A 26784-nucleotide genomic window follows, 5' to 3' on the forward strand; every position below is an offset into this window, starting at 1 on the left:
TAATCTCCGTGGCACAAACTCTCACTGTGTAGGTGGCAATGGTCATGTGGGTCAGATGCCTAGAGCTGGTGTGTTGCCTCCCATCAAGTTCAGGCAAAGAGAGAGACCATGCGCAACTGGTTGGAAAAAATATGCATATGCTCACTGTGGCTTTCCAACAGCTTCACAGACCAAGAAGGGCTTCCTGAGATACTGGCTTTGTAGAAAGGCCACTCAGAATTTGTCCAATGCTCACAGATTCAATTTCAGGCAAGTTGAGAATACTGGATGCTTTGTATCTAAAATTCCCAAAGAAAAATATCTTGTTTGTGGCACTGAAACAAACATTTAGTGATCAATGCACTCTAATTACCAAGTCGATCCATCTTTTGTGTTGTATTTCTAACTACCATTTTATGTTCTTATTCTTGCCTAAAAGAATAACACGTTTTGACATTTCCCAAGAGATTACAATCTTGAGATTCTTTCCAGCGCTGAATTTGATAGAGATTCAAAGATACATTTCCATCAACGTCTGAACAAATTCTCGCATAGTACACCAACAGGACTGAAAATGTACATGTGTCAGTATACACTTTGATGTAATTTGACATTAGAGCAGTAAATGCATCCTGTACAATGCATTATATTTCTTAGTCTGGCGTTGCGAGTGCACTGCATCATAAGATTTGAAAACTGAAGCTGTGCAATCAATTCAAGAGCCACTATCAGAAAAATCTGATCTTGCTGAGGAAGTTCTACTCCTTTGATTGAATAAATTCTTAAAGCAAGCCTGAAACATCACATTAGTCTACTTACAATTTATTTTGGGCAGGTTACTCCTGAGTGACAAGAATAAATGAGCAGGGTGACAGAAATCACCCTTTGTTCACACTTCCCCATTGTCTGCTCTGTAAGTGTCACATCTGTTTTCCCGCTCATTGGTGCTTGTAAATTTTGAGTGTGCACCTATTACTTGACTATTCATGCAGTTATAATGTTTTTCTCAATGATGCAGAATATAGGATTGTTGGTACACCACATAACTTCAGGGGAAAACGGTCAACTTCAAAATGCATGCTCTCAAAGTTATTTTCATTGGCTACAGGTTGGGATTATTTCAAAGTCTGGATGGAATAAGCAAATGCAGATTCTTGCAAATATGTGCCAAATGAGAGCATGTGCATGCTAACTATGTAACAGTACATTCTAAATTATGTGTAGTTGGGATGACGTACCTGTATTTAATACTGTGAGAAAGACTGAAAGATGCTGAACCGATTGGACACTTTCCAATTAAATAGGGTTTTTAACCAAGGAATTAAGTCAATAGTTTAATGTGGACTGCTGACTACAGAACGTCAAATAATTTTAGGGAGATAAAAATGGGGTTTATAATCTTTAATTGCTGGAACCCCTAGTTTTCGAAGAAACTATGGGGTCTTGCGCTGAAGGTTGATCTTCCAACTCTCTTTGGTCTTGATGTCTATTTCAAAAACCAAGGCAGTCAGAAGGAAGATTTTCAAGGCTTTCAATAAAAACTAAGAATTGCTCAGTCTCTCATGGTGAAGTAACTGCAGAACTGACAAAGTTTCCATATGTCTGTATTTTGTCTACTTTGCAAACCATGACCACTCTCCCAAAGACTGGGAACCAGCTCGATTTCCAGACAAACCAAAGCTTATTTGGAAATCTTTCCACCGGTCTGCGCTTGTCAGCAACTTGACTTTGTTAACAAGAAACACAGTTCACCGTGGGAATTCATCAAATTCCATTCTTAATTTTCAGACCATTGGCCGATAAAGGCTCATTTCAAAACATCATTTTTGGAGAACTTTTCTGTATTTTGTGCTGTTCATCTCTTAAATTTGAGACATTAAAGCGATTCTTGGATAGGCACATGGATAGCAGTAAAATGCAGGGTATGCAGGGTAGTAGGATAATGGGTTGGCACAACATTGTGGGCCAAAGGGCCTGTACTGTGCTAAACTGTTCTATGTTCTATCTTTTTATGTTGGGATTAATTTGAAATATAGTTCTTATTTTGGATTATATCTCAGTTGTTAAGTAGTTTTATTACTGGTTTTATGGGTTTTGTTTTTGAATTTATTCAAGAAACCTGGTGAAAGTCTCTTGTAATGTGGACTGTAATACCAGAGGGAAACAATTTGCCATCTTGACAATTGAATGAAAACAGTTACACTAATGATGTGACTTGATCCTCCTGCCCTGTTATCACTCTGTTAGCATGTACCTCAGACTGCTGGAGTGCAATGCCTGTCTCTGTTTCTTGTCTGTGCAGAAAAGGGTCATAAGAAGCTTGGAATGACCTGGCTTTTACATCTCAACAACTTTCAGTGCTCATGTGAAATTCAAATTAATTGATTTTGGAATGTGCCAATCATAATTTGATATCAAGAATGCAAATCTTTAAATATAAAGCATCGCGTTGCAGCTCAGTTATAAATAGCTCATCACAATTCAGCATACGCTACAAGAGACTATTGGAGACGTGCAGAATTTTCAGGAAAGCCAGTGCATTTTTGATTGATGTGTTCCCTTTAATGCAGGGAATTGGGGTTAATTCTACTTACATAAAACATGGAGTGTCATCATCATCACCTTTGTCATAATTCAGGCAGCAAGGTGTCAAATAATTCATGGCTCAATGGATTAATGGATGCTGATTTTATTAACTTGAATTGCTGATGTATTATTATTTTCACGTGTGTTGTAATCTTCTATTACAATCCTGCTTTTCAAGCGCACACTGATTGTGGTTGATTTTTTTTTACATAGAATGTCCTTTACTATGCATCAGTCGATAAATTGAATTCAAAGGGAACAGGATGCTTAGGTGGTAGGTATAAGGTTGTAACACAAAGCAGGGATGTGACTAATTCATACTGTAAATATCAAAGTGCGTCCAGCCTATCTTATTAAAGTAATCTAATCGGTGCTGCAGCCTTGAACTTCATGTGTAATGATTGTCACTCAAATTAAGGAAGTCTAACTCTACTCCATTTGGCCAATTTAAAGACTTTCAACTCACCTCAATCCCAACTCATATTGTGTTGGTTTCCCTGTAGCATCTCATTGTAAACCAGTTAGTTGTAACGACAGTAGCCTGTTGTAAGCCAACCATGACACTAACAATAACAAGTTTTCGGGAATTCTTTGTTGATTTTATTTATACTTGCATCTCTCCTAAAGGAGGAACTGATTCTGTTTTCGCCTTTTCGAAAGTTTTCATAATTCAGACTCACCTTTTTGCAAGCCCTGGTATTATTTCTTGGTTCAATGTGCCTGCTGCTGTCATACTTTATCCTCAAGTTTTGCTTTTCAGACTTTCTTTCTCAGTGTTTGACGGAAGTACATTGCACCAATTTTATATCGCTCATTTGCTCAGCTAAATGCAACTTTGTTGCAAAGGAATAGCAACTAATGTCCTCCTGTCTGTCCAGCAGTCTCTCATTCTTAGTCCTTTGAAAGGATACATCTGGAATGCGTTACTCAGATAGTAGGAACTGCCGATGCTGGAGAATCTGAGCTAACAAGGTGTAGAGCTGGATGAACACAACAGGCCCAGCAGCATCAGAGGAGCAGGAAGGCTGACGTTTTGGGTTGAGACCCTCTCGTGCTCCTCTGATGCTGCTTGGCCTGCTGTGTTCATCCAGCTCTGGAATGCGTGTTTTTATACCTTGTCAGTTCTGAATGGGGAGCTGTTCTTTTGGCTTATTTTACTGTTCAAACTATGAATCTGGTAAAAATTCTTCCATTAAGCTCAGTGTTTATATTTTTAAAAAATTTATCCACTCTCAGGACATGGGTACTGTTGGTATTTCTAGTGTTTTTGCCCAATCCTAACCACCCTTGAAGAGGTGGCCATGAGCTACCTTTTTGAACCCTGGCAGCCTGCTGCTGAAGGAATAACAATATATGTCTAAGGCCCAATGGTGTGTGAAGTAGAGGAGTGCTCAGAGTGATCCAATACATCACTCTCTTTCTAGTCACTTTAATCTAGAGCACAGGTGATGGGATATTATTTTTGACCAACTTAAAGATAATCTCTTTCTCATTCATATTGACGATCTTGCCCATTGATCATCAAAACCTATCCACTCTCTGACCATGACTCCCCATGGCATTTTTTAAGACTTGCACATTCTCCATATGTATCACTTTTCTCTTAAAGGCGAACCGCAACAGTCAATCTCAATTTCCTTCACCTCCTGAGGAAGTAGAGGCGTTGCTGTGCTTTCTTGACCACAGGGCTAACATGGGCGGGCCAGGACAGATCGTTGGTGACCGACACGCCCAGGAACTTTGTTGGGGAAGGGGGAATAAAGGTCTGATTTATTTGAAGACAATTCATTTTCTCTCTGAAAACTATCCAGCAGCTAACACCTCTCACCTTTCATCAACCCTCCTCAAACTTCTGTTTATCTTATTCAACATGAAATCTATCCTCGGGTCACCTCTCCTGCTAAAGCTGCACCCGGGAAGCTCAATATTCTTTTCCGTTGCAAACATTCCTTTTCGTTTAAATCCTCAATGCTGTGTAAAACTCCAGGTCTATGCAAGACCTGTGTACAGTCTTCAAGGTTGTGGAGCTTTTTCTAACATCTTCCTCGCACTGTCAGCATAGAACAGCAGAAAATCTGTAAGCTCACAGAATCTGCGGACTATGAGATTTCTCATTTCAGTGTACAAGCCTCGAATTAAAAATATCTACAAGACCTTCATAACCCCAATAGAGTGCCACTCAAATTGTCATTCTCTCCTATTTAGCCTGACTCAGTTGGTAATATTCAATTATCTGGGTCACATGGTTCAATAAAGGTTCATCCACATTGATATTGATTGTGCAAAACTGTCCTGAATTGTCTGATGTTTCAAAGAATGAGTGACGATCTCACTGAAAGCCGGAAAATTTGACTTGATTTGATTTAATACTGTCATGTGCGCCGAGGCAGAGTGAGAAGTGTTGTCTTACATGCTTTACAGGCTGATCGTACTATACAAGTGCATCACGGGAACAGAACAGAGTGCAGGGGACAATGTTAACTGCTGCTGAGAAGGTGCAGACAGAAAGATCAATATTAACATTAAACAGCACCAATCAAACAGTCTGATAACAGTGGGGAAGAAGCTGTTCTTGAATCTATGCGTATGCGTATTCAAACTTTTATATTTTCAGCCCAAAGGAAGAGGGTGGAAAAGAGTATAACTGGGGCGAGAAGGGTCTTTGATTATGCTGATTGCTTTCCCCAGGCAGGGGGAGTTAGAGATGAGGTCAATGGATGGAAGGCTGCTTTGCGTAATGGATTGGGCTATGTTCATTGCTCTCTGTACATAGAACCTAGAACAGAGAACACTACAGCACAGTACAGACCCTTCGGCCCAAGATATTGTGCCAACCTATTATCCTACTAAGATCAAATTACCCTGCATACCCTTCGTTATGCTATCATCCATGTGCCTATCCAAGAGTCACTTAAACATCTCTGATGTAACAGTAGTTTCTTGTGGTCTTCGGACTTGCCACACCAAGCTGTGATGCGTTCAGATAGAATGCTTTATAAAAAAACTACCAAAAATCTTTATGGAGGTGCCAAATTTCCTTAGCGTCCTGAGGAAGACAGCCGTTGTTGCACCTTCTCGACCATGGTGTCAACATGGGTGGGCCAGGGTGGATTTTGGTGATCATTATGCCCAGGAACTTGACTATCCCCACCTCAGGGCCATTTGAAGCAGACAGGAGCATGGAGAGATTGTTGCCTTTGCATCGTGCCATTAAGCTGTCTACCTCCTTCCTGCACTCCGTCTTTGCAAAAGCTTGAGGATAAAGAATAACAGCAGGCACCAACAGCAGCTGAACCCAAGAAATAACACCAGGGCTTGCAAAAAGATGAGTCTGAATTATGACGGAGTCTTAAAAGGATACAGGTAAGATGTTCCTCTTGGTTGGGGAACCTAAAACCAAGGTGGCATTATTTAAAAATAAGGGGGACGGTACTTAGGTCTGCGATCAGGAGATATTATTTTACTCAAAGAGTTGTGAACCTTTGAAATTGGCTGTGGAGGCTCAGCTGTTGAGTATGTTTAAGGTAGAGAGTTGATAGATTTCTCATCACCAGAGACTACAGGGCTATTGGGATGTGGCGAGTAAATGGCATTGAAGTGTTTGGTCAGCCATGGTGGTCTTGAAGGACAGGTCAAGTTTGACAGGTCAAATGGCGTCCCCCTGTTTCTACATCCTGTGCTCTAGTCCCACAAAATTCCAGGCTGACACTCCAATGCAGTACCGAGGAACTGCTGAGCTGTCGTCTTTCATATGGGACGTTAAACTGAAGAGGTGTCTGGGTGGAAGTGAAAGATCCTGTTGCACCATTGCGAGGAAGAGCGGAAGAGCTCTTACATCAAGTCCTGGCAACTACTTATCCCTCAAGCGACATCACTGAAACAGATCACCTAGTCAATATCACAATGGTCTCTGTGGGAACTTACTGTGTGCAAATTGGCTGCAATGTTTCCTACTTTACACTGTTGTGTAAGAATTTTATTTCCTGTGAAGTCCTTTGAGGCATCAAGCAGTTTGGTGCTATATAAATGCAATTTTCTTTGGAGTTTCTGCATTGTTATTTGTTGATTCCCTACTGCATGGACTTTTGAGTGAGGACAGGATTAGACTTGGCTGTGATATTTCTTATTAGCCAAACAGAATCCAACACAGAATCTATTTGGCCAATTGGCCCTTCAAACCTGTTCTGCCATTCAGTACAGTCATGGCCAATCATCCAACTTAGTCCCCCGTTCCTGTCTTCTCCCCGGATCCTTTGTTCCCTTTCACCTTAAGGGCTATATCTCAAACTTTCTTGAGACATTCAATTATTTGACCACAATGACTTTCTCTGGCAGAATATTCCACACTCTCACCACTCTGTGGGTGAAGAAAGTTTCTCCTTATCTCAATCCAAAATGGCCTACCCTGTTTCCTTATGCTGTGATCCCAGGTTCTGGATGGTCCGGTCATCGGAAACATCCATCCTGTGTTCACCCTGTCTAGTCCTGTTCGAATGAAGTAGAAGCAGCATGCCTCATGAGGTACTGAGCTTGCTGGTGGTGATGGTGGGTGGGAAGGTGGGGTTGAGTCAGTAAAAGTAGGAAAGGAGTGGGTTTACAGTACAGCTATCACCCTGTTCAGTGTCAATGCTCTCATTACTTTTTTCAGTCAGAAGGCTCGCAGCATTTAAACACATTGCTAAAGCTGACTTTTCAATATAGGATTGGGGGAGTGCTGCAGTTCCGACAGTGCCATCTTTAAAATAAAATAAAATAAAAAGTGGAAAAGTCCTGCCTGCCTGGTCAGGTGAATGGGAGAGATCTTGCAGCATATTCCACTGTCGAGCAGGAAGCTTTCTGAGAGTTTCAGCTGATGTTTATCCCTCAACTAATAACACCAAAGCCATAAGAGGATCTTTCTCTGTGCCAACTGGCTGTTCTGTTTCCTAACGTAGCAACAGCAAAACAGCCCTCTATAAATGCTTTGTTCTTGTACGTCAGCAGGTTTGTATATTTGGACACAAGGGTAAATTTTGGACACAAGGGTAAATCAGAATTGAACCAGTCACTACTCAGGATCACTGTTTATGATTGAAGGTTCAGCTCTGGTCTTCCACAGAACTGAGGATCCCTGCTACTTACAGTAATCTTTCTAAAATAAACAAAAACCTTTCCAATTGTGGGGTCTGCATTTTTTAAGGAGTTACCGAGGGCTAACCGGGATTTGTAAACTCAAATTCGCTTGAACGCACCCATCCCGCAAGCATGTGAACCATAAGCCAGGTTGTTAAAGTGAGCAGTAAACTTGCCATTGCACTGCACGATGCCATTTCTTTCACTCGTAACATCACTTCTTGACTAAACGTTGTTGGCCAGAAGACTTGAGACACCAGTCCCCTACTGCACGCTTCTTGTGCGGTTAACTTTCTTCCACAAAACAGCATTTCATTTGCCTGAAAGAGGAAGGTACAGTTTTGTAATTGTTTGTTTCTTGCCTGTAAAAAAAAGTCCTCTCCCGCATTTTCATGAAGTAAATGCAACAACATCAGTAACGACACACAAATGGTCTCAAGAGGCGCAGTACAAAGTCAGAACACAAGCCTGGAGGTTAAAAATGATTGTGAATGTTCACAATCTAAAAATAGAAACAGAAAGAAATGCTCGACTGGTCAGTCCCTGTTTGAAATAAGGTACTGGCTCTGTGTCGTGGTATTATTTTTTGATACCCCACTTATCCTTCAATGCTTTATTCAAATGACCAAATCACATGCAAGCCTTAGCATGTCTGCCTTCTATTTTAAGGTGATTCAGAGACATCACAGCTGAATGGTAACAAGATGAATATTTCCTATAAATGCCAAGAGTCTGAAGAGCTCCGTCCTGCTGCTCCTTCCCCATGCCCCCAAATCAGCTGACAAAACAGCAAATCAGGTCCTACTGGCTTCACCACCCACCAGACCAACCAGTGGATGCAGTGGGGAAACCGCGTGTATTGGCCACCTCCTCGTAAAGGTCTCACATCACTGGAGGAGGCCTGTGTCAGGAGAAGTGGTGCATTCTCAGGTCAGAGGCAACAACAGGGGAAGAAAAACAGGTACGGCAGTGAACTGCAGGCAGTCAGTATGATTTCCTGGCTGGCAGATAATCCATTCTGCCGATACGGCTGCCTGCACTCTCATGTGGACATAAAACATTCCTGTGACATGGTTCCAGAGCAGAGCTGGTGTCTTGGCCAATATTTACACCCTAAGCACCATCACTACTTCGTCATCATACAGCGTGAAAACTGGTTGTCATGTTTCCTTACTGCACTTCAAAAGCAAGCCGGTGGTTCTAAAGGGCCCTCTCAGGTTGTAAAAGATGCTAGATAATATTACACCACACTGAGGTTGTGCATTGGAAATCAAGTCCCACTAACGCCAGAGTCACCATTACAGTTAAATTTTATTGAATTATTGAAATATCCAATTTACCTGAGTCTGACAGGTAAAAATGTTGACCAGCTCTCTGTACTTAACATGGGTTTGTAAATAAAATTAGATTCTGGCTACATAAACAACTATAAACTATTCATATAACTCTATTAGTTAAAACTCTATAACCACCTTCTAAAATGCAGACAAAAAAAAGGTATCATAACTGGAAGCAAAAGAAAATACTGGGGAAGCAGGTATACAAGGCTCTGGGCCAATTGTTGGAAAAGGGGATTAGAACAGTCAGGTTAACACAGCGTGTAGCTGGAGGAACACAGCAGGCCAGGCAGCTAACCAGGAGCAGGAAAGTTAGCATTTCAGATCAGGACCCTTCTTGACCGGCACAGACTCGATTGGCTGAAAGGCCTATTTCTGTGCTATTTATGATCTCCGTGATATCACGCCCCTGATAGCACGAGTCTTCAAGGTTCAATGGAGTTCTCCAGCTCCCTGAGCTTTCTCTTTGAGTTCTTTCACTTTTTCACAGAAGGCACAGAGTGACTAGTTCACAAGTTATAAAGTCTCTGACTTTCTGATTAAAAACAAAACTTTACAACGAGAGAGATCAGGAACTGTCGATGCTAGAAAATCTGAGATAATAAGGTGTAGAGCTGGATGAACACAGCAGGCCATGCAGCCTCAGAGGATCAAGAAAGCTGATGTTTTGGGTCTGGACCCTTCAGCTTTCCTGCTCCTCTGACGCTGCCTGGCCTGCTGTATTCATCCAGCCCCACACCTTGTTATCTCATTTTACAACAACGGTTGGGATTAAGTAACGATTGGCTTTCTTTAGCTTCGGTCAGTTTACTGGAGATAAAAGACACATCACTTCCCGTTCCAGTGGTCTGAGAGTTTCTCGCTGTATTGGTCACAATCACAAGCTTTTCAGCTGCCCATGCGCCAATTAGGTAATTATCATCAGGCTGATGACAATTGATATCCACAATGAGTCTCAATTCCACAAACCAATCATCAACCTGTTGCCAACTGAGTCCCACTCTCTATATACAACCTAGTGTAGTGCCATCTCCTCCTACACCTTCCCCCACTGCTTGCAAATCAAGAATGTCAATGCCACCCACAAACAGTTCCAGTAACTTGCTGTTCAAAATTCCAGTAATTCCTCCGTTGTGAAACAATCTTTTTCTCAACTAATTCCACAGTCACAAATATGTAGAAGAAAAAATGTGTTTTTTAAAATAAATGCAGGCCAATCTTTTGTCTTCAGGTATAGAGATAAGTAGATCAAAGACTAGCTTCTTCTCTTCAAGTCTGCAGCCTAACACAGCAGGAACTCTTTTGTAGCTGGAACACTCCTTAGGTGTCACAGCCTTAAGGTTTTGAGACAACAAATACAAACTTTGTGGAAGCTCTTCTTTGTGGTGTGTAACTTTATCTGGTAACAACACCATGGAGAGAGCAGCTTTTATAAATTTAGGGTCTTGCCATAACGCTTGGACAAAGCTGTGTTCATGATTCCTATAAACAATCTCAATGTCTTACAGTTCAAGGCCATTCTGTATTATACAATACCTGACAATACAACAGTATGATCTAGCAGTACAACAATATCATCCCTTAGTGGTCTGAGATGGCTTTTATACCCATTGCTTGGCAAGGTTACGAAGATGAAAAGAATCAATGCTGACGAATTTTACTTATTTAAATCAATGATTTACTTTTTCTTAATAATACAAAATGTTAAGTGTACTGTGCCTTCTTAAAGCAGGAACTGTCAATTTAAAAAGGTTAATTCCTGATGACGAAGTAACCTTTATTACTGCTATTTTTTACTGGCTGACTAGGTTTCTGCTTTTAGAGCTCTCAGCTCCAGCTTGCGTCTCGTTCTCTACTGCATCTCCCAATATTCATTTCGAGAAAGGGACAAAAGGTTTTCCAACGAAAAGTCCGAAGTATTGTTTTGACAGGTTTAGGAATTACTCATTAATCACCATCTACATTAAACCAACGAAGACATTTGTCAATAAGCATCCGATTCCTGCAAGAATAGAGAATGATTTCAAGCACAACACTTAAAATGTAACCAAAGTTTCCCTAAAATCTAATCTGTGGAGGAATGGTCAAAACATCTCGAAACGTGACACTTGCATCTGACCACGGTTTTTTTTGTCAGTGGGGAGGTTGACATAATTGGAAGCCACATGCCAAACCAAACTCTGGGTCATGCTTGCTCGCTGCACACTCTCTCCAATAAAGAAATGGTTCACTTGTGGAAATATTCATCTTTGCAATAGTCCAGATAAGAGTCTTGTAACCCGCAGCAAATACGCCACATGACAAAGGTTTAAAAGAAGAACTGTTATGTTGGCACTCAGATGTTTATCACAAGCACGTAAGAGCTAGGAGCAGAAACGGGCCATTCAGCCCCTTGAGCCTACTCCAACATTCAATACAATCATGGGTGATCTCATCTCAGCCTCTAATCCATTTTCCTGCCCACTCTTCATAACTCTTCAACTTATTACCAATCAAATATCTGTCAATCTCTTCCTTAAATTTACACAGAGTCTCAGCATTCAAAACACACTGGGCTACTGAATTCCACAGATTTGTGACTCCATGAGAGAAGTAATTTCTCCTCATCTCTGTTTAAATCCATTACCCCTCACCCTGCAACTGTGACCTCTTGCTCTAGGCTGTCCCGCATGAGGAAACATCTGCTTTACATCTACTTCGTCTATCCCCTTCAGCATCGTATGTATCTCAATTAGATCTCCTCTCATTCTTCTAAACACCAGACATATAGGCCCAAACTGCACAATCTCTCTTCATAAGATACCTATTATGTTGCACTTTACCATTTCAAATTATTATTTTAATGAAAAATATCATTGTCCTCCAAATGAACCAGTTTAAGTGGTATGGCCACACCATGGTTATAGATAATGCACAGTTCTGAATGGATGGCCAGGATCGTTTTATTAATCAACAGGTGAAAAGATTATCTTAACTCTATGCACCCTGTTAAAAAGTTTATTTCAAAGCTGACTTTACTGACAAAATGATGCTAAAGCAAAGCCAACAAAACTCTAGAACTCAAAATCAGGTTGACTTTAACATTACTTTGTTTTAAACCCATAATTAAAGTCAATGCCTACATTATATTTGTCTACATAAATTACACGGGCTATGGGAGACAGCTGGCAAACTTTTCTGTTCAGAACTGTTGAATTTTCATCGTGCTGCCCTGAATAGATATCAATTTTACGGAACTCTTAAAGAAAAAGTATGTCCCTCCGGTACATAAAAGAAATGGTTGCTGGGCCCAGTTCTAGACTGAACAATGTCATGCATTAGAATGTGCCTACTGGGCCACCATTGGCAACAATGACCTTTGTCACAGTCCAGTCATCAAAAGCAGCCAGGGGAATTGTGTATCTGCTGACTTAGCACTCAATGGAGTTGCAGTTTTAACTTCACTCATTGCTGCTTTTAGCCTACGCTCCGAGGTCCATGTGTGGCAGTGGCTCCTGGACCCTCTGAAAGGCTGCATGGCTGTGCAACGTCCAGAGAAAGTTACCTCCAACTGGTGTTTGGTCCAACCTCCAACCTCACAGGGTCTATACTGTGTCAAAGCCAACAGACATGAAGTAGAGATAACACAAGCATTTTGATCAGCTAAATCAAGACCAGAGATTAGGTGGGAACACTAAGCAGGTAAAGGCAGTGTCCGCAGAGGCAACATTATCCCTTCAAGGGTGGAACTTTGATTAATGTATAAGGTGGGGAAGAGTAAGTACACGTATTTTTACACTTAACGAGAGAAGTTATTTGCTGAAGCCAAAAACTCACTAGAGCGACTCCCATTATCTGGGGAAACGTGTACGATGAACATCCAGCCGGCGTTAGACGTATAGTCGCGTACGGAGTTTGGAACCATGCTTTTTCACTGGCCCATACAATGTCACAGAGCGGGAGAATAGAAGCTCCTAGTCCCAGAGCTGGTCCATTGACTGCTACGACAATGGGTTTCTTAAACTGAATGAAGGCATTCACAAAATCCCTGGAAGAAGAGAACACAGCAAAAAAAAATCGATTAGTGAGCAATAACAGATAGTTGCTGTTGAGCTCAGTATTGTTTCAGGTTAGTCTGGGAGCTGGAGTACAATTTCCGACATTGTACATGCTGGCTGCCTCCAGTCAGCTTTACTGCAGTCTCCACATTCTCATCACAGATCAGCAGTAAAGTGAAAGGGAAGCAATTTTAAACTTCATCAGACACAGACTGGATGAAGCACTGAAGCAGGCCATTCAGTCCATCATCTCTATACTGGCTCTTCACAATATCCCAGCTCATCCAGGCCTCTGCCTTTCCCATTGGCATTGCAAATTCCCCCTCTTCAGATAATTATCTTTTGAAAACCACCACTGAATCTGTCTCCGCAACACACTGTGACATTGCCTTGCAAATCCTATTCACTCATGCGTAATCAAAGATTTATCACAAGTCATTTGGGTTCTTTTGCTATTTATTTTAAATTGGGGTCCTCTGGTCCACACAATCTCCTACTGAGGACAATTTCTCCCTATCTCCTATGTCCAGATCCCATGTGATTTTTGAATAATTTGGCCAAATCTCTCGACCTCCTCTTCTCTAAGAACAATAGTTTGCAGCCTCTCCAACCTTTGCACAGCCAAAGTCCTACAACTCTGGAGCCATTGTTGGGAAACCTGCCTGCACCCTCTGGTGCCTTCACCCCCTTTCTAGATTATGGCACCCAGTGTTAGCCAAACTAAAGCCTCATGAATGTCCAGCACAACTTCCTAATGTGCTTGAGACAAAGTCGAGGGTACCATTAGCCTTCTGAATCATCTCGCTTCCTTTAGAATGGCACCCCAATTTTATACCATTTCTCCCTGTTCTGTCTATTAAAATATGTCACTTTATACTTCTCTGCACTGAATTTCATCAGTCATACGTTCTCTCATTTACCAGCTCATCTCTGTCGTCTTCAAATTCATATTGCTGAAAGAAGACAGAAGGTGATAGTTGATGAGAAATGTTCAAACTGGAGACCAGTTACTAGTGGTGTACCGCAAGGGTCGGTGTTGGGTCCACTGTTGTTTGTCATTTTTATAAATGACCTGGATGAAGACGTGGAAGGATGGGTTGGTAAATTTGCAGACGACACTAAGGTCGATGGAGCTGTGGATAGTGATGAAGGATGCTGTAGGTTGCAGAGAGACATAGATAAGCTGCAGAGCTGGTCTGAGAGTTGGCAAATGGAGTTTAATGCAGACAAGTGTGAGGTGATGCACTTTGGTAGGAGTAACCGGAAGGCAAAGTACTGGGCTAATGGTAAGATTCTTAGTAGCATAGATGAGCAGAGAGATCTCGGTGTCCATGTACATAGATCCTTGAAAGTTGCCACCCAGGTTGACAGGGCTGTTAAGAAGGCATACAGTGTTTTAGCTTTTATTAATAGAGGGATCGAGTTCCAGAACCAAGAGGTTATGCTACAAAACTCTGGTGCGGCCGCACTTGGAGTATTGCGTACAGTTCTGGTCACCGCATTATAAGAAGGATGTGGAAGCTTTGGAAAGGGTGCAGAGGAGATTTACTAGAATGTTGCCTGGTATGGAGGGAAGGTCTTACGAGGAAAGGCTGAGGGGCTTGAGGCTGTTTTCATTAGAGAGAAGGTTGAGGGGTGACTTAATTGAAACATATAAAATAATCAGAGGGTTAGATCAGGTGGATAGGGAGAGCCTTTTTCCTAGGATGGTGACGGCGAGCACGAGGGGGCATAGCTTTAAATTGAGGGGTGAAAGGTATAGGACAGATGTCAGAGGTAGTTTCTTTACTCAGACAGTAGTAAGGGAATGGAACGCTTTGCCTGCAACGGTAGTAGATTCGCCAACTTTAAGTACATTTAAGTCGTCTTTGGATAAGCATATGGACGTACATGGAATAGTGTAGGTTAGATGGGCTTGAGATCATTATGACAGGTCGGCACAACATCGAGGGCCGAAGGGCCTGTACTGTGCTGTAATGTTCTATGTTCTATGTATCATTGTTAACCAGCACAAATCCAAAAGATGACTGTTTTCTATGATTCAGTTTCCTGCTAGTCAACCAATATCCTACCCATGCTGCCACCGTCTCTTTCATTCCTTGTGCTTTCACTTTGCTGACGAACCTGCGTTGTGGCAGCTTACTGAATTCTCTTTTGGAAGTCTACGTACACCACACCAGCTGCTTTACCTTCTATTCACTCTCTCTGTTATCTCATCAGAAAGCTCAGTTCCGTTAAACAAGCACAATGTGCCCTTAACAAAACCACACGGGCTTTTCTGAAGTGACTTGTCCAAGTGATAGTTCATTTTGGTCCTGATTAGCATCATCATCCAGCATGGAAACAGACCCTTCGGTCCAACTCGCCCATGCTGGCCAAGTTTCCCAACCTAAACTAGTCCCATTTGGCCCGTATTGTAATAACTGGTCAATAGTCACTGGGATTATCCTTGCCTCCATTTTTTGGGCGAAGGTGTGAGCTGCTGGGGTTGGCCCTGCCAAAGGGAATATCAGTCCTGGAGCCATTTAACTGCTAATTATCTATTTCAGGCTGGAGCTGGGACTTCATGGAATTCCTACAGTGTGGAAACAGGCCCTTCAGCTCAACAAGTCCATACTGACCCTAAGAGCATCCCACCCAGAACCACCCCCATCCCCCTTTAACCGTGCCCCCCCAATCTAGGCACCCCTTGAACACTATGGGCAATTTAGCACGGCCAATCCACCTAACCTGCAAATCTTTGTCTGTGGGAGGAAACCGGAGCACCCGAAGGAAACACGGGGAGATTGTGCAAACTCCACAGAGACAGACACCTAAGGGTGGAATCGAACCTGGGTCCCTGGCGCTGTGAGGCAGCTGTGCTAACCACTGAGCCACCGTGCCACCCAGGACCAGAATTCACTAGCCTGATGCAAGGCAAGGGTTAAGACTCATTGAGCCTGGCATGTTAAACCACTCGACTATCGTGACAAGCTGCACATTTCATTAAACACATTATGAAGCTAAGAATAGCAGGACAGGTGATGTGCAACTGTTCCTTCCTCAGTGATCTGAATGTTCTGTATCAAGTGATGGTCAAGGAATATAGAAAATGTGAGATAAGAGATATTTTCATTAGTTAAAACAAGACCAGAGAGTAGTGGGAAACACAGAACTGGTAAAGGTAGTAAATGTGGAGACAGCAGAGACATTAATTCTTCAAAGATGAAGCCTTCAAAACAAAGCAAGGAACAGTACACACAGATACAGGTACTTATACAACTAACAGAATGGTTCTCTCTTTGAGCCAAGAATTTTGAGCCAATGCCATTATCTCCTGAATGCTAGCTGAGTTCGTGTTTACAGCTTAAGCAGCTTCAGTTGACAGTTTGTGAGCTGGAGGGTGAACAACAGACGCTGCCACATCAGACAGGGTCCTAATTAGCCTAATTTTCTGATTCACTTTAGAAACTCTAGCTTTCATACCCCTACAATTGCCCTCACTTGTGTTTTAAGCTTAAGTATTAGACTCACTCTTCTCTCCCTCAGACTGAATACCAAATCCAGTCATTAAATGATTGCTGCCACTGAGGGTGCGTTCATTAATCCTCTGATACAGTCTACTCTCCAATCCGCTTCACTATATACTGTTCTAAGAAACTATCTATCTCAAAACATGCAATGGGCTCCTTATTGAGGCTACCTACGCCAATCTGACTTTTTCAGTGTCTACTGATTAACACTTTACCTTCCTGACAAACCTCCACTAATTCTTCCTTTATATTGCATTCTACTATGTGGGTACTGTCACGGGGCCTGTCCGCTGGTCCTGCATGTACTATGGATAATGGGAGGGGAAGGAGGAAAAGAAAAAATCAGTGAATGCAATATACCTGGATTTCTAGAAGACATTTGATAAGGTGTCATATCAAAGGTTATTGCGGAAAATAAAATCTCCTGGTGTGGGGTGTAACACGCTGGCATGGATTGAAGGGGATTACCAACCAATCAGAACTCTAAGAAACTGCCATTACCTTGTTTGCCCTATATGTGACTCCAGATCCACAACAGTGTGGTTGACTCTGAACAGCCCTCCAGGCAGCTAGGGAAGGACAAAATATGCTGACCCAACCAGCAATGCCCACATAAATTAATAAAAAAAACGGAATTCAACTTGGAGCTTGTACTGTGTTGCTTTCTCCATGGTAACACCTCGACCAATGACTAGGCAGACAAGAACAGGGATTCACAAGAAACTGCCTTGAAAGTGAATGAAGCAAGGACCATTACATAGTTAAGAGAAATCATACAGATATTTCAAGTTGAAAAAGATATAATGATACAGAGAGAGAGAAAGAGAGAGAGACAGAGAGTTGGCTGATGGAATTCCTTTGAGTTATCCTAGCTAGCACAGACATGATGGGCTGAGGGCCACCTTCTGTGATTTAGAATTTTTTTTAATAGTTTGACTTAAATAAAAGATAAGCGGAAATAAAATTCCTCATTTGGAGTCCATCAGGTGGAACAGATGGGATGCTTAATTTAGACCGCATACAAAAATGCAGATAATTAAAATGTGCATAATTCAATAAAATTCACCAACAGGATCAACAAAATCGATGACGTAGGAAAAGCCTTGCAGGTTTTGAACTGGTGATGGAAAGCTGCTAGTAACTGGCTCCGGATCCTGCTGACACATTTGGCAAAATGTCAACGACTGAATTGGTGGATACTGAAACACAACCCAGCTGCTTACTCAGACACAGTGACCTTAACAAATTATACTACAGCCAGAAAATGCAGTGACTGAGCATTCTACCTGAATGATTATTCAATGTTCAGTTGTTGGCTAGTAAGCTGCACATTCCCAAGATACTGTATTTTAGATTTGCTGCACTCACAGGGTTTTTTTTGTCTTTTCTGCTCAGGATTATTAGCTTATTGATGATCATATTTCTGAATATTAATGCACAATAATTTACAGACCACAGCTAAATATAATTTCCTACAACCTCAAAACCAGGGATGCAATTTGCATAAATAGGTGCTGACCAGTCCAACCCTTTGAAAGAGTTGGAGCTCCAGCCAACAGCATTGTGTTGATGTACTTGAGAGATTCTCCAAAGTGCAACTGAAATCTCAATAACTCGCTTTGTGACTTCTGCATTCCACCAGAACAAATAATGATTTCGTTTTAAATGAAACGTCTGCCTTTCCTATCATTGTTACCAACTTGAGTCTCGACATTTCCATTGATAAATATTCAATTGGGTGTAATAAAATAGGGCTCTAAACAAATTAATAAATATTTTGATGGAAGAGATTGGTTCAATTTCCGATCTTTGATGGATTTTCCTCACCATTCCCAGATTTTTGCTCTCTGCGTGTGAAGAACAGCATGTACGCGCATGTGTAAATTTTTTGGCATGTTACTAACACTTTCCCCCGCTTTGGTTATACGCTTCAGCTCTATTTTGGAGACATATTTAGTTAAACTGTTCAGAGATGTTAGGACACACCCCTGGGGCAGGTAGGGGCTTCAACCCCAGGCCTCCTGAACCAGAGATAGGGACACAACCTCTGTATCACAACAGTCTATTTTCTTTCCTGCTGGAAACTTGTTAATCAACCTGTTGAGAAGTGGTATGACACATCTCTGGAGGGCAGATGGGACTGTAACACGGACAATCTGGCTCAGAGATAAGGATGCTACCATTGCACTACAAGACCCTAAACTCCAATTTATATTGAGCAACAGAAAGTAGAGGACTATATCCCTTTTAAGGCTACAAAAGCAACTGTTCCCAAGTAAATTTTGCATGGGATGGTACGGATACCAAGTAAAAGATCTTAACTCCTTTACTTAGTGGTCGTACACCATGTCTGTTGTTGTGTAATATCTTTCTTTGAAGAGTGACACAGAAGGCTTTGTGTGACAGTTGAACTACAATGGACAGGAAATACACACTAGATACACTGTTAATGCAAGATTACCAACTGACCCTAGCAACTACACTCAGCAATTAAACTGAAACACCTGCACTGAGCTGAGAGAGCAAAAACAATAAACCAAAATAAAACCTTATCTGCAGAAACATATTGGAATGCATTCTGAATAGCGTAATATATCCTGGGTGTTACAAGGTCAAAATAAGCTTTTGTTTCTATTTGCCCATGACTGAAAAATAACTAGAAATATAAAACAGCATATAAAACAGAACAGAGGTGTGATCTGGACAATCTGAAAAATTATTCAAATTTGGAGATGTTCTGCCCTCAAAAATGCATGAAGTTGAAACGACTGCAATATTAACTACTATAAAGCATTGTAATCCTCGAGCCTCATGTGTATTTTGACCTTCCCAATAAAAACCTATATCCCTGAGAAAGAGGACCATAAAGATATGCTACTTACTGAGGTTACATGAAGAAATTATAAAATTGGGAATATGCTTATTTACTTGCAGTGGGTGAAGTAAATATTGTTATTGGCCAGTAAATTCCCACAGAAACTATTATTAATATTATCCTTGGAGGGAAAGTTAAACCCAAGGAGAGTACATTTTGTTCCAAGTACTTGCTCCCCATTGTGTAAAAAAAATAAACAAAATGTTCTTTGATATTTGTTTTCCTTTAATAAGGAAAAAAGTCACATTTTACAAAGGAACAGTTTTGTGACTCGTTTCTGCACTGTGCAAGGTCACTGCCTGGGACCAATTACTAGGGCTCTGTCAGACACTGCACTTATTTCAATGGGGAGTGAACTCAGGCCCTTGTGGGGAACGATACATGATCACCTTGCTGGGGTATCATGTGGGATGCTGTCCTCCTCTTGAGCTAAAAATTAGGTGCAGATTATGAAAAGGAAGTGCGGTATGGTTGATTAATAATCCTTAAATAATAATATCTTGCTACCACAAAGTCAAAAGTAAGTTTCTGTCACTATTTAGCAACTCTTTGGTATAGACTTCAATCTTATTGGTCTTTACAACTACAAAAGAACAAACTTGTCTCACAAGTTTTTAAAAAATTCTTCCTTTTCAGTCATGCTTATTCCTTGCATAAAGTGCCTCGCCCACCAGTTTGTATTGATAACAGCAGTGCTTTGGAGTTAGAAGGGACTGCACTTGTGGAAGACTAGGAGTTATTCCACCACTTGCAGGTTATTCGACTAACCGCACACTGTGTTCTCTAACAGTGCAGTGGTTTCCTGAAGCTGCCAATTCAAAACAAATAAAAGTAGGGAGCAAATTTAACTGTGAGGTTGTTGACGTGCTCACCAAGCTGACTTGTTTTCGTTCAGACATTTTGCCACCATGCTAGGTGACATTATCAGGGAGGCCTCCGATGAAGTGATGTTGTTCTATTCCACTTGGAGTTTATGCTGTCCGGTCTGTTACGGTGAGTTGTGTCATTTCTGGTTTTGATCCGTATGAATTTGTGTATGGGATCCAATCCTATCCATTTGTTGATTGCATTAAGGGCTGAGGACCATGCTTCTAGGAACTCCTGTGCAGATCTATGTTTGGCTTGGGCTACTATAGTTATGTTGTCCCAATTAGAATGATGGCCTTCATTGTTCGAGTGTACTTATATTGGGGAAAGTTTGTCATGTTGATAACTTTCCTTAATATCAGTGCACTTGCACAAAGAAGACCATTATTCTGACTGGGACAACGTAAGTATAGTAGCCCAAGCCAAACACAGACCTGCACAGGTGTTCCTAGAAGCATGGTTCTCAGCCCTTAAGGCAATCAACAAACATATAGAGTTGGACCCCATATACAAGCCCTTACAAATCAAAACCAGAAATAACACTACTCACCCTAACAGAAAGCAGAGTAGAATAACATCGATTCATTGGAGGTTCCACTGGTGACGTCACCTAGCATAGTCACAAAACATCTGAATGAAAACAAGTCAGCTCGGTGAGCAAGTCAACAACCTCACCCACAACCCGAGGTCCAAATCTTCACTAAAACCTTAAAGCAAATTTAACTAAGTTCCTTCCTGTGATGCATTCTACATTGATAATGTGTTACTCATTCAAGTGGAGGCATTACAGTTCATTCAGAGCGTGAGTGAATAATCACCATGCTCCCCCTCCACCACCTCTTCAAAAAGGTCCACTCAAGATTGTGATAGCACTAGCAGTTCTATCTGTCAGGAGGATTAAAACAGTGCCCTCCACCTCCATAATGAATAGAAGCAAGAACAATTGCATTGTGAAGAATGACACTAGTAGAAATATAGATCAATAAAATAACTCCAGCAGAGTGAAGACAGCTCTGGAATCAGGATGATTTATTCTGGTCAAGTTTCTTCCTTACAGTATGTGCAGCAGAACATGCAGTACATCAAGATGCCATTCAGTCCACCCGGCTGTGTTCCAATTTGACGTCCTCCATCTTTCCTCACCCATCTCCATCAATGTAATCCTTTATTCACTCTTCCCTCATTCATTTATTCCTCTTAAATAGATAATCACACCAAGTGCAAAGGAATATGGTTGTGATTTTTGGAAGCCAATCATCTCAGTTCTGTAACATCTTTGCAGGGGTTCCTCAGAGTGCCACTGTAGGGCCAAATATCTTCAGCTCCCTCATTAATGGTCTCCTATCAATCATAAAATTAGAAGTGGGAATATGGCCTGTTGGCTGCAAACTGCTCAGCACTATTTGTGATTTCTCAGATACTTAAACGGTTTGGGTCTAAATGCCTTGTGGAAAACTTTCAGGCTTGTGTTGGAAAGCAGCAAGAAACATTTGCATCCCACAAAAAGCAGGCATTGACGATCTCCAACAAGACAAAATCCAACCATTTTGCTTGGAATTCAATTACACTATCATTGTGGAATCCACCACTATCAACATTATACTGGGGACCACTACTGATCAGAAACTGAATTGGACTAGCCATACAAATACAGCAGATGCAAGAGCAAGTCAGAGGCTGAGAATATTGTGCCACAGTAAGTTCCTCCTGACTCTCCCAAGCAAGTTAATGACCTCTAAGGCGCAGGTCAGGGACATGATGGAGAATATTCTCTTGTCTGGCTGTGAAGTTCTAACAACACTCAAGAATCTTGGCACCAGCCAGAGCAAAGCAGTCTGCATGACTGTCATCCCATCCACCATCTTCACATTCAGTCCTTTCATCACTGAAACAGAGCAGCATCAGTGTCCACCATCTACAAAATACATGGCACCAACTCACCAGAGGTTCTTTGATGGCACTTTCCAAATACTCAACCTCTGCGATCAAGAAAGTCAACATCCCCTTCCAAGCCACATACCATCCTGACTCGGAGCTATTTCACCATTCCTTCACTGTCACTGTGCCAAAATCCTGGAGCTCTCACTCTAACCAGTACTGCTGATGTATCTACATCACACGGACTACAACAGTTCAAGAGGGTGTCTCACTCCCACATTCACAAGGGCATTTAGGTGTGGGCAATAAATTCTGATCTAGCCAGTGATACACATAACTTACTAAAGATACACCAAAAAATTATACAGGGCACTGGAGAGACCACAATTGGTGGCCCGCTTGCCTGAGTAAACAAATAGTTGACAATCACTCGAGTGGCGCTTGGGACAAGTGAATTGTTCTCTGAGGAGGGATCGAGTTGGCTAGACCCATATTCTTCAGATGAATTGGCATGGGGTAGTGCAGTGGCTAGCACTGCTGCCTCACAGTGCCAGGGACCCGGGTTCGATTCCACCCTCAGTTGACTGAGTGGGGTTTGCACATTCTTGTGTCGGTGTGGGTTTCCTCTGGGGGCTCTGGTTTCCTCCCACAGGCCAAAGATGTGCTCACTAGGCGTATTACCCATGTAAAGTATAAGGTTACAGGGATCAGGTAGGAGGTTGGGTTGGAGTGGGATGGTCTTCAGAGGGGCAGTGCGGACTTGACAGATTGAACGGCCTGCTTCCATTGTGTAGGGATTCTATGAATCAGAGGTGATCTCACAGAAACATAAAATTCCCAAGGAGGCTGGACTGGACAGAAGCTGAGAAAACGTTTCCCCTTTTCGGGGGCCTAGAAAATGATCCCACAGTTTCAAAAGAAGATTAGGCTAACAAGAAATTTCTTCATTCTACCCCTTACAGCAGTGGATGCTCAGTTATTGAGTGTAGCAACCTTTTTATTAAAAGCACTAAAGGGACCAGGAGTATATTCTGGACAATATTCCAGATAGTTAAGTGGTACGGATAAACGCAATGACTTCTGAGCAAGCAAAACTGCGAAATATCAATATCCCTCAAAAAGTTTCCATAAAAACACACAGTAGGTAATAGAGACATAATGCAGGGGTTATATGTCTCACTGTTATACTTTATTCACAGCATAAATTCTTGGACATCATTACGTCGTGGTTTTGAGGGGTATAATTTTTGTTAATTTATCAAGACTGCTGGTTGATTAAGTGCCAGTAAATAGAAAGTCTGCTGTATATTTAGGATAGAGATAGATAAATTATTGGCTACAAAGGAAATTAAGGGGTATGGGGAAGGTTGATACTCCCCACTTGCCTGGATGAGTGCAACTCAGTCGGGAAGGGGAGATCAATCCCTCTGATAATTAAAATTGAAACACGAGACCCATCTGTTACGGCAGGAGTACAGGTACACTTCTAATAATTAAACCCGAAACACCCATAGAAGCTCACCTCACCTCACCTAATCTGTTAAATTGGAGTGGTTAAACAAAATTCCTAATATTCACTTTATGAGCAACATGTAGCAATTTATTTATTTAAACCTAACAGTGAACAAATTAACAGAACTACAAACAAATAAAACAATTCCCCCTTAACTACTAACTATCCTCAAATAGAACAAAATTCTAATAGTATACTGTTCCAATAAATATAAGTCCCTCCTATAAAAACCCAAGTAATAATTAAAAATAAACTAAAACTTAGACTCCCAAAAGTAACAGCCTGGTTAAGTCTTTTGGAATGTTCATTGCCTTCTCCGTTGATCTTTCTGTCAGGAATGCTTTCTGTGAATCTTCTGTCAGGAATCTCAGCTAGTAGTGTTGTAGTATCTTTATGAATAGATGGTGCTTTCGCACAGAGCTTAGAGATTTCTGCGAGAGCCAGATATTTACTGTTCAGATGGCACCTTGGTCTCACACTGATCTTCATCTTATATACTACCGATGACCGCCAATTTACTTATAATAGAATTGGTCTAAGGCTTTCAAACCCATCAGATTTAAATTCAATTGGTTTTCAATCTCTAAGGGCTTGGTTTAAATTAATTGGCTGATCTCCAAGCAAGTTGTCAGAACATTAAAAACCAGCCTAAGGTTTCCAATCACACAGCCAATTGATACATGTTCCCATTTCAGAACTGTATATACATCTTCAGCTACTAAGACACATATTTGTTTGAAACTCCAAGCTTAGAAAAGCCCTGCACCTCTTAAAGGGACTAAGCACGCTTGCCCCTATCATTTTTACAAACAAATTCTAACTTCTTGCCTTCCATTTCACAAGTAATCTACACAACTTTGCAACAGCTCCAACAACACTGTCAAGAAGCTTGACGCTATCCAGAAGAAAGCAGAACTATATCCACCACCTTCAACATTCACTCCCTTAACCACTGACAACAATGTGATTTGGATATTTGGTAGGAACTCACTCAAGCTCCTCTGAGAGCAAGTTCTCAGTTGCAAACCTCCACCATCTAGAAGGACAAGGGCAGCAGACACTTGGGAACACTTCCATCTGCAAATTCCCCTCCAAGCCACACACCATCCAACTATATTACCACTCCACTGCTGTCGTGGGGCTGAAATCCTGGAATGCCTTACCAGCATTGTGCATGGACTGAAAAAAGGCTACAGCAGTTTAAGAAAGCAACTCACCAGTGACTTCTCCAGGGGTACAGCAAATGGGCAATAAATGCTGGCATTGGCAGCAATGTCCACAACTATGAACAAATTAATTTTAAAAAAATCAACAGCAGGAGTATGCCTGCAGTCCCGTAAGTTTGCTTCACCATTTGATAAAAGGATCTGATCTGTTCGTAGCCTCAATTCACTTTCTTGACAAACTTTTATCCTCTGACTCAAGAATCGATCACTGCCTTAGAAATTTTCTTCATAAACAGGGTTGTTCTTGGCTTCCTAGAATCACTACAGTGTGGATGCAGGGCATTCAGTCCATTGAGTTCACACTGAACCTCTGACGAGCATCCCAACACCCCGCTAACCCTATCCCTGTAACCCTGCATTTCCCACGGCTAGTTCACCTAACCTGCATATCCCTGGGCACCGGGGCAATTTAGAATGGCTAATCCAGCTAACCTGCACATCTCTGGAAGCAAATCGGAGAATTTGGGGACCCACACCTGTACAGGGAGAAATGTAGATATTCCACATGGATAGTCGTGTTGGTGTGGGTGGAGTCAGTGCTAACCACTGAGCCACAGTGATGTCAGTGTATGACCTTGTCTTCACTGCTCTCTGTGTAAGGTAATTCCACAGGCTCTTGACCACAGAAAGGAGGTGGTTCCTCCTACCTATTAAATGAAAAATCCTTTCTTCTTCAACTGCACTCCGTCATTCTAATTTCTCTGACAAGGGCAAACTTCCTGTTAGCATCCCATATCCCTTCAGGACCTTACATAATTCTATAAGTTCACTATTTACTCCTCTGGCTAAACATTTCCTCATAACATAAACCTCTCCCTCTCAGCCAAGTGAATCTTCCCTGATCTGCCTGAAATGTAATTATGTCCTTCTTTAAAGAAGGGGACCAAAACTGTTAATAGCATTCGAGATGTGGTCTGACCAGTGCCCTGTAGTAAAGCACCCCTATTTTTATATTCAATTCTACTTGGACTTGATGAAAACATCCTATATTGCCTCATCACTTGTTTAACCTGCATACTAACTGTTTTGTGATTCATACACCAGGGTACCCAGATCTCCCAGGGTTCTGTTAACTCCATCCATTTAAATCAGATGGAATTTTTCTATTTACCTGTCAAAATGGACATTTCCCAAACTGTAATCTCATCAGCCAAATTGTTGCCTACTCACCTAACTTGTCTACAAATCTTTGCAAACCCCGCCATATTCTCTTCACATCTTACTTTCCTTGTTATCCTTTCCTCTTTGGCAACGTTAGCAACTATACATGCAGTCCCCTCCTTTCAGGTGACTGATACAGATTGTAAATAGTTGAACCCACATCACAAAAGCACACAAATACGCATGCGCACCCACACACACACGACACTGCATATGTATTAAATTGAAATAGACATCTGAAACAAAAGAACAGAAATTGCTGGAGAAACCTCGAATTAGAATTAGGTTTATTGTCATGTGCACTCAAATATAAAGTACAGGAGTACAATGAAATGTGTACAATGTCACCTGCCAGGCACCCTCTTATATACAAAGTACCTAGGTATAAATGTTAGGTACTAAAAACAGATTAGGTGCAAAAATAGAGAAATAAAGAGAAAAGCTAAAAGTTCCACATAACAGTTCTCCACAGTATAAATTAGGAAGATAACGAAATAAAGTTAGAAGATAAATGTTACTTTTGTAGTCTGCAGTCTCTCCACAATTTGGGCTTTCCACAAGTGGTCTCGCTCACCTCGCGGGTCTGACAGCATCTGTGGAGAGAAAACTGCGCCTCTTTTTCTCTGCATGCATACAATACTATGATGAGCTGTGAAGAAGAGGCTAAAGGGATTCAGTCAACATGTTGATCTGCCAAGCAA

At 41.5% G+C, this 26784-nt stretch overlaps 1 protein-coding gene across 2 annotated transcripts in view; it reads right to left on the reverse strand.

The window, feature by feature from the left end:
* The window catches only part of LOC125459978 (chromodomain Y-like protein 2), a 144247-nt gene that overhangs the window by 16738 nt on the left and 100725 nt on the right, over positions 1-26784 (reverse strand). For both annotated transcript variants that reach the window (XM_048546983.2, XM_048546985.2), the window contains exons 5-6: positions 12831-13041; positions 7854-7997 (exon numbers count right to left, since the gene is read on the reverse strand). In XM_048546983.2, the coding sequence (XP_048402940.1) occupies positions 7854-7997; positions 12831-13041 (355 nt within the window). The remainder of the gene's footprint in view (positions 1-7853; positions 7998-12830; positions 13042-26784) is intronic.

Source organism: Stegostoma tigrinum, chromosome 16 (genome assembly GCF_030684315.1).
Source record: "Stegostoma tigrinum isolate sSteTig4 chromosome 16, sSteTig4.hap1, whole genome shotgun sequence".
In the NCBI taxonomy this organism is placed as follows: domain Eukaryota; kingdom Metazoa; phylum Chordata; class Chondrichthyes; order Orectolobiformes; family Stegostomatidae; genus Stegostoma; species Stegostoma tigrinum.